The sequence below is a fragment of the Lytechinus variegatus genome, chromosome 2, assembly GCF_018143015.1.
Source record: "Lytechinus variegatus isolate NC3 chromosome 2, Lvar_3.0, whole genome shotgun sequence".
Taxonomy (NCBI): domain Eukaryota; kingdom Metazoa; phylum Echinodermata; class Echinoidea; order Temnopleuroida; family Toxopneustidae; genus Lytechinus; species Lytechinus variegatus.
Genome location: NC_054741.1, coordinates 16,620,528 through 16,629,632, shown reverse-complemented (window position 1 = coordinate 16,629,632; position 9,105 = coordinate 16,620,528). Strand labels below are relative to the sequence as shown.

General features: G+C 35.2%; 1 protein-coding gene across 2 annotated transcripts; it reads left to right on the top strand.

The window, feature by feature from the left end:
• The first annotated feature begins 478 nt into the window (after nt 1–478).
• On the top strand, nt 479–7,705 carry LOC121407446 (putative ribosome-binding factor A, mitochondrial). 2 transcript variants are annotated; one of them, XM_041598518.1, is made up of 5 exons: nt 479–661; nt 3,173–3,221; nt 4,043–4,207; nt 5,121–5,233; nt 5,756–7,705. In XM_041598518.1, exons 1-5 carry the CDS (start codon nt 486–488, stop codon nt 6,243–6,245), a joined length of 993 nt encoding a protein of 330 aa, XP_041454452.1. In that variant the 5' UTR covers nt 479–485; the 3' UTR covers nt 6,246–7,705. The 2 variants fall into 2 exon arrangements, with proteins under 2 accessions (XP_041454452.1, XP_041454451.1); XM_041598517.1 differs by having other exon boundaries at nt 4,040–4,207.
• The last annotated feature ends 1,400 nt before the right edge of the window (nt 7,706–9,105 follow it).

Sequence of the window (9,105 nt, the reverse complement as noted above, 5' to 3'; positions counted from 1 at the left end):
GAACGAGAAGTAAAAATGAAGTGATATATAAATAATTCAAATTTTTATTATTTGATTTGTGACATCATATGAGAGCAGCATTCCTACATAGCTAGGGAATTGTAAAAAAAAAATCAATGAAATTTCATTTACTCAGAAAATTGAAAATAGTTTTTACTGTACTTTTTGCATATCAATAGACAAATCATTTCACACTTGATCATTTATAGAAAAAATAGGAACTATTAATGGAAATCATGCAATTTATATTACATAACATATGGGCCAGCTTCTCATTTGTGACGTCACAAATCAAGATTTTAAATTGTAATAACTTTCTAAATCTTTAACAAATTTTTCTCAAACCTTAACCAATATTTTTATATAATTTTCCCGCTATTTATGCAAACTTTTCTTCATGGTGAACTTCCTTTGGGCCGGCCTTGAATTTGAAGTGTTGACGCCATCTACGTTTGTTCTGAATCAATAAATTAAAAAAGAGAAAAATGGCTGTCATCTGCTATGTCCGTCAAATGTTGACTTCACGATTAACTTTTTATGGAGCGGACAATTTACAAAATACATTGATTTTTCGATTAAGTACCAGTACACACTACAACAAAAATAAAGTTACCCATGGCTTTTCTCTTCGAAAGTTCGAGAAAATGATGACCAAAAAGAAGTAAGTTACACTTTATTCCCATGTATTGACTATTGTGTCTGGCACAAGTGGCAGTGCTTTGGTGCATGGTCATTCACACGGATCGATAGGCCCTACGCGTATTGCATCGCGAGGCCGTTGTATGACCTGTACTTGTAGATGGTTATTTTAGGCGTTTTAGTTTAGGCATGTTACTTTGTTAGGGGTCATCTTAAAGAATGAAATATTGTATTTGTATAGCTCTATAATAGAGCGTAGCCGTAGAGGGCCTGGAGGGTCTAATTCAAACAATGAAACAAAAGAAATAGTGATTAGTGAATACAGTCATACTCAGTCATACTCATAGTACCTCTCTTCTTATCCGGCCTCCCCTTATCCAGATCTCTATTATCCGGACGCACACTTGCCGAGATTTTTTTTTTTTTTTTAAATCTAGTACAGGTACGTGAGGAAATGAGATTTCAATCTAAACTCAATCCTATACATAAACCCACTCTGATTACATATATTTCCAACAATGTCATAGTCATAGTCACCCTACACCAAACATATTTTTAATGAAAATATCTCACCCAAATCACCAAAAGAACTTTAGGAATGATAATTTCCAGTAAATCAGGGTGCAGCGCAAACATTTCATCATGTTTCTCTTTTTGCTTCGCGGGAAAAACAACACATGTCTTGCTAGCTAACTTTAGGCCTCAATACGGACAGCGCCATCTATCATGTTTGAGCCTACAGTCAGTGGAACAATGGCTGACATTGCGAAGCTGCGATACCCGCCACGATGATCTAATTTTAAAACTTGGTTTCATCGAGTCATTCACTTTCTTTCGAAGTATGCTCGATGTATACCTCAGTCATTTTAGCAGGTAAATTATCCAAGAGTTTTGGCCATCGATCGATTTAATTTCAATAAAAAACACTGCCTATAATTTGCACTGACTGTGCAGTGAATATTGTCTTTACATTACCGTACACCCACTACAATAGTGCAGTGTAGCTACCGCCGGTGGCCTGGGGAGGCAGCCGGCAGCGCAGCTGCATGTATTTAATATTGGGTCTCCCAGATCCGGATAAATCCCTTATCCGGATTGGTGCTGGTCCCAACGTGTCCGGATAGGAGAGGTCGGACTGTAGTGGATCATCAACTCGCATTTGTAATGAATTATGAGGTGTGCATACATAATTTAACTGCTTTGTGAAAAAGAAAGTGAAACCTTTGCGTGCTGTCACCAAGCGGAAGACAAAGAAATCAAGATGGCGATGTAAACACGGCTGTAAGCTCTTCCCATCTTTTCATAACAAATCTCTCGTTTTTTTAATGACTTCTTTAAAAATGAAATCAATATCGCAGAAATGTTGGAAATGAAGTTGGACCCCATGTACATGTTTTAGAGCTAGATCTTTAAGAGGGAAAGTAGAATTCTCGGGGGCGAAAGTTTCTGGTCTTGTACCCGTATGTGTGGAAATATAGGTAGGGCTCCCAGTCGTTAGTGGGGTGTGACTCTATACGTACAGTATATAACTTTCACTCCCCAAAACGCCCCAGGCTATCTAGGCCCAGGGAACCCAGGACTCGTCCTTGTAATATTAGGCAGACATAGTTACTCTCCATGGGGTAGCATAGGGTCACAATAGCACTCCAAATAAAAAGGGAAAATATAAATTATGCGCTTACCTCGATGATATGGATGAAGGTCTATAGTGACACAGAATCCTGACATTGAAGCACAAACTGGACCCTTAAAAAAGGAAAAGGTAGACCTCTACGTTGCGTTCGTTCTCGTATCAATCGGCCATTTTGTTTTCAATTTGAAAGAAGAACCAACGAGACAGAACTCTTCCTTTTTTTTGAGGGTCCAGTTTGTGCCTAGATGTCGGGATATTCTGTGTCGCGATAGACATTCATCCATATCATCGAAGTAAGTGCGTATTTATATTTCCCCTTTTATTTGGAGTGCTATTGCGACGCCATTCTACCCAGTTTTGGAGAGTATCCTCTGCCTCATATTACACAGACGAGTCCTGGGCTCTGGCCCGCTTGTTATATTTCAAATAAACATTTTTCTGGGTTGGACTTGACCTTTAAGGAGTACATTTTCAAATCAACGAAAACATGATTTTGATGCTTTTTGAAACCCCGTGAATCACTGGCGTAAATCCTTGCGTCCCACCTATTGTTCAGGGGGGATGATCTATTGTTCCTTCCCCCCACTTGAATAGCATGACGTCACAGATTTACGCCCATGCATATCATATCGCCCCGAGGCCAGTCAATATTGCTTTAATGTATATGATTGTTTGGGCAGTGTTAGATTAAAAATAATTGCAATTTATCAAATTTTCTGAATGTATACATTAAATTCAGGTGTTTGTTTAAAATGTGCGAGTCTCAGGAGTATTCTGAAAATGAAAAATAATCTTCGAGTTGACGAAAAAAAATAAGATGATCATTGATAATACTTTAAAGTGAGACAACCAACATTTACTTTGAAGGTATTAATTTTGATCTTGTTTGTTGATTTACAGAAAGAAGTTTTATTCTGATCCTGTGCATACCAGTCAGCTTGGGAAAATGGTGAGTTTTTACATAATTTTTCATCCATTTAAAAAACAATCTTTTTCTAGGAGTGGATCAAATAAGGATATAAGTTGATATGAATTATTAAAGACTCTGGACTTGAAAACTTTTTGTCTTCTAATGCAGCTAGTATAGGACTTTGAGATGTTTTATTAATGAATCCAGAGTTGGCAACTTGGCATAACACTTGAAAAATTAGTAGTGTTATTAGTAGTATACTATTAGCAGATATTAGTAATAGTAGTTTTGGTCATAGCAGCAGCATTTAGATTGTAACTTTCATATAAATTAGTCATACATGTAAAAATTAGATTTGTTACCTATACTTCATTTGTGTATTAGACTATTGTTTTCACAGTTAATGAATTCCTTAAACACCAATTATTTCATTTGTAGTAGTAGTAGTATTCATAGCCGTATGCAGCCAAGGGGTAGTTGCCCCCCCCCCCCAGGAAATTTTGAAAACTTCCTTTTTTTCTGAAAATTTTCACAAATTCACCAAAAGTATGCACAAAATCTTTTAATTTCACTTGACAAAATTAAATGCCCCAATGACAAGCTGGGTAGCTTCACTCCCTCGCTTTCGAGAAAGTTACGTGTGGTGCCCCCAGCAAAAAATTTTTGCATACGGCCATGGTAATATGAAATAAAAGAAGTGGTATACTAATTAGAACTTAGAAATAAATCTGATCATATGACAAAATGAGATTTATTACATTTTTAGGACTATTATATACTTAATTTGAGTATTTGACTATTGTTATCACAGTTAATTCCTTAAAAACCAATTATTTCTGGTGTTGTGTTTATTTTACCAGACTGTGCTGAATCCAATCTCCAAGAAACCAGAGAATAAGCATGGTCAAAAGGAAGGTGTGAGACTTCAAGTCTTCAACACCATCTTATACGAACACATTGTTGATCTGGTCAACTCCAATTACATCAGTGAAGAGTTGGAGCAACTACAAGTACAAATTCTCTCAGTGAGTTATATGACTAATACCTATAATATACTACAACCTCAATCTCATTGTCTGTATGAGGGGTTAAAGCTGTACCAATTTACTGGTGGGATTCGATCATTCGAGGGAGCTCAACACTCCTTCCCCCATTTCATGGTGGTATTTCTAGTTGAATTTTTTTTTTTCAATGTGACAATTCTAATAGGATTTCTTTAAATATCTGGCATATTTGACTTTTCACATATCAATCTACAACAGAATTAACTATTCAGGGAATAGCATGGATTTTTTTTCTCATGAAAAAGCATTGTTTCCAAGATTCAGCTCTGCCCCTCCCTCTCCATGATTTTTTCCTCATTTTTACAAAATAGCAGGTCAGGATAGCTCATGGATTGACTAATAATCATTAAGAAAAATGGAAAAGCTTGTGTATCATCCTCATTTTATAAGAAATGAAAGAGATAAGAGAGCTCACAACATACTGAAATTATAATTCTGTGACATTAATATGAACCTATTGTGAATTTGTTTGTTTCACAAGGAGGATATTGTCAGGATGACCATTTTTCCAAATTGAATCAATCATGTGACTGTAAAAATATCAACAATGCCATTTGCGATTATGTCGTGCCTTTTTCACAGTAGAGATGGATGTTGAATTATCACTTTTTTGTTGTTAGCATAAATATCGAGTTTATTTTTGCATTGTGTTCTGTAAATCTGTGATTGTTTTATAAAAGCGACTATGTTACATTCATATATTTGACTTAATTGCATTTTGTAAGAATGTCAAATTCAAATCAATAAATCCAAAATGTAATCAATATCTAAATCTAATAAGATACTTTTTTACTCTGTTCATTCATAAAAAAAGGATACTGTAGTTTATGATCGATGTTGATAGTTCATTTTCATTTTGTACATGTTTACATAGGTTCGTGTAGCAGGCGATATGAGTGTAGCTAGAGTATATTGGCAAGCTTCAGGAAATGCCAAGAGTGATGACAAGGTGCAGGGCATCCTTGATAAATACACTGGAAGAGTAAGGTATGTGTTCCAGTCTTTAAAAGAAGATATTCACCCTGATTTTGGAAGTTGGTTTTAACAAAAACAGAAACATTAGAAAAAAGTATCGGTGAAGGTTTGATAAAATTCCATCAAAGAATTTCTAAAATTTAATAAGTGTGATGTCCTATGTGAACAGTTCCCCAATATGAATTCCAATTTATTTTAAAAAATCCAAACATAAGAGTATAAACAGAGATCAATGCTCAGATATTTAAAAAAAATACATGACATATTAAAGATTTTTAAGGGCCTCTATAAGCTAGTGAGTGGGGCAAGGATCATAGTGAATGTTTTTTTCTTTTAGAAGGAAAACTGGAAAGTAGGCTTTTGTGCCTTTGATGAAAAGAAAGTTTTTAAAATGATTTTTCATTGCCCTGCAGTTATAGTATAGCTCAATTTTTAATCAATTGCATCTATTCTGTCCTCGTCCATTTAATCTGTTATTCCCTTTAAATTCCTCTTCATATTTCTGTCTCCCTGTCTCTACCTCTCACTTCACAGACATGCCCTTATCTCACTCCATGTCCTGGGAAATGTACCAAGAGTATGCTTCTTGAAGGACAAGACGGCTGCAAACATCGCTGAAGTCGATCACCTTCTTGCCTCCGCCGACTTCGGACCCATTGACAATGATTCCCCAACGGAGGGAGCCCTCCACGGAATAGAATGGCATGGTTCATACGATGCAGATTGGCAGGATGGTTTCACAAGAGAGCGTAAACATGGTAAAGGAGCAGAGGACAGGTTCAAAGGACCAAACTTCTTCGCTGTTGATCATGCAGATGCATTGGCACAGATTGCAAGTCAGAAGAAGCAGGAATCTTCCAAAGTTCCAGACGGATTTTCCCCCATCACAAACTCACTTGAAAAGTTCAAGGTGTTCCAGAAAAAGAAGAAAATAAAGAGGAAAATGGAGGAGTATGACATTGACAGCATCGATCAAGAGGAGGATTTTGAAGTCGAAGACCCACGAGAAACTGAAGATATTTGAATGATTTATTTAAAGTTTTGTTATATGGTGCAAAGAGACACTGGGTGATTTCAAGTACAGTGTTGAAATCTACGTGCAATTCCACATTCACCAACACCAACCCCCAGGGATTGGGAAAATCATGATTTCAAGTTCAGAGTTGGTATTGGCAATCTCAAGCTCGTGAACAGTCGCAGAAAATGATGAAACAAACGTAAAATTAGCTTTTACAGTTAAGATGAGTGCAAATCATTTGAGCTTTATATATTTTGATGAAGAATAATATTCACTCTTTCAAATTCTTGAATTAATTAAAGCATTGGTATTCTGTATGAGAATTTAATGCATTTCTCTCCAATTTCATTTTCGTCATCGAGACTTCTCGCGTGAAGTTGAGATGATTTAGCAGCGCAGCTCAGAGGCACGAGTGACATGTGCTATCGATAAACGCAATAGGTTTCGTTCCTCTGAACCCAGCTCTGTAAAGCTGCCTTTTTACTCTCTCAACACCAATACCGAACACCGTACTTGAAATCACCCAATGTATTTTTAATCATCTTTTATTATAAAGAAATTTTATATGATGAAAAAAACATGGTCATTTTAGGTCCAGATGAGTCCAGAATAATTGGTGCAAAGAATGATATGCCTGGAGTTGAGACATGGGAGGCATTTTCACTGTCTTTAAACTGTGGTGTCATATCTCGAGACACCAAACATCACAAATAATTGATTATAACCAAGTGAATCAGGAAAAAATTACACCTCACAAATTGCTTACTCAATAAAAAAGAAAATGTCATAAACATTATATATGACCTGAAATTAATTTATGATTTGATACTAAAGTGTTCATGAAACACTTCTCATAAATAATTAATGAAAAGGTGGTTGCAGTGGAATTTACTATCGGAAGATGACATAATTGACAACCAGATTCATTCATTACTTTGACACAAATCAAAATGTACGCCATGCCGAAGAATACCTTGTTTATCCAGGCATAAACCGTTTGAGAAAATACCCTTTCATGATGTATACAATACTTCTGTTTCATAACATTTTTAAATTGAATTTGTGGTTTGTGAGGTGAAAATAATTTGGACTCGCTCAGATTATTAACCAAGCAATTCTTTCATGGTGCAATCTTCAAGGCACCATCCCTGACCCAATGAACAGAAAAATACAAATAAATGTATGCTTTACAAGAAATATTGGTTGCTAGTTATTGGTATTTATTTCTTTTAGTTCAATATTCAACTTAATAAACTATGACTCCTCAGAAGTACATGATCAAAGCGATAGTACATGAACCTACATACTATATTCCAGGGCTTAGACTTTACGTATGTCACACTTCCTAACACTTTGCTTGTGTTGTAAAAAAAAAAGCCAGCTAAGCAAATCTCTACTCAATGTCTATAGAGTATGTGAAAAACAAGACCTCAACCTGTCGGTATTGGAGCAACAACCCCCCCCCCCCAAAAAAAAAAAAAACTGAAGAAAACATAATGCCACATGCCATTTGATGGTAATTTTAACGGCTTTTACAGACTAAGATTTTAGGGGGAGGGGTATTTGCTCCAACTCCATAAGATCTCAAATGCAAAAGTTTCTATTGACACACTTCTTCAACATGTCAAAAGTGTAGTCAAAACCATTTTCTTTCAATTAAAGAGGGAAAAGTTACTTGATATTCAATGAAACAGAAAACAAAGTGAATAGTGAGGTCGTTATGACCCACATTTCATTGAAGGACAAGTCCACCCCAACAAAAATTTGATTTGAATGAAAAGAGAAAAAAAATCAAACAAGCAAAACACTGAAAATTTCATCAAAATCGGATGTGAAATAAGTTATGAAATTTTAAAGTTTTGCTTAATTTCACAAAACAGTTATTTTCACATCCTTGTCAGTATGCAAATGAGACTGATGACATCACTCACTTTTTCTTTTGTATGTGAAATACAAAAATATTCAAATTTCCTTCCCGTTGTGTAAAACGATTAATTTTTCCCTGAACATGTGCAATTAGCATTGCTTAATACTACATGTATATGGTTCAATCAAGTTGGTCCCTCTTGTCAAATCTGTAAAAATGAAATATTGTATAATTCAAACAATAAAAAACAAAAAAACAAAAGAAATAAAAACAATAAAAAACAAAATAGTGAGGGACATCATCCACTGCCTCATTTGCATGTCACTGGATTGTGCATATCACCGTTTTGTGAAAAATAAGCGAAACTTTGAAATACCATAACTTTCTTATTTTACCAGAGCTGCCAAGTAGTACTGATTTTCAGTATTTAGTACTGAAAAGTGAGAAGAATACTGATAGTTTCATTTGTATGTGTGGTCCTATGGTATTTTTTGAAAATATTGATTTCCTCACTGAAATACTGATTTTCAGCTTCAAAAATACTGAAATGTTCCTTTTCAGGTTGGCAGCTCTGTTTTACATCCTATTTCAATAAAATTTTTAGCATAATGCTTGCTTGATTTTTCCCTTTTTATTCAAATCAACATATTTCTATGGTGGACTTGACCTTAAACATATCACCGGTGTGGTGCATATATGAAAAGGTGTCCAAATTTCGTGCATAATTCAAAAATTATCACCAGGGTCAAATTAAATATTAGAATATTCATATCTTTTTACAAAAACCAATATAAATAGCTACCAAATTAATGGCAAGATTGTATACTAAATCTTTATTAAGAAAAGCGCCGAGAAGGTCAAGAGGTTTTGCCAGTATTGTGATCTAAAAATTCTATGCTGATCAACGAGTGCACGCTGTGCTGTAAAACGGTTCTGAAAAAGGTTATACCTTTTGCACACAATAGTTTTGAGAACAATGAAATAAGCACAAAAGGCGAG

What these genes read in the sequence shown, in the direction of transcription:
- LOC121407446 (XM_041598517.1), top strand. Translation starts at nt 486, where the DNA reads ATGGCTGTCATCTGCTATGTCCGTCAAATGTTGACTTCACGATTAACT. An exon ending in AAAATGATGACCAAAAAGAA is followed by an intron (nt 662 to 3,172) that starts GTAAGTTACACT and finishes GTTGATTTACAG; the next exon opens with AAAGAAGTTTTATTCTGATC. An exon ending in CCAGTCAGCTTGGGAAAATG is followed by an intron (nt 3,222 to 4,039) that starts GTGAGTTTTTAC and finishes TGTTTATTTTAC; the next exon opens with CAGACTGTGCTGAATCCAAT.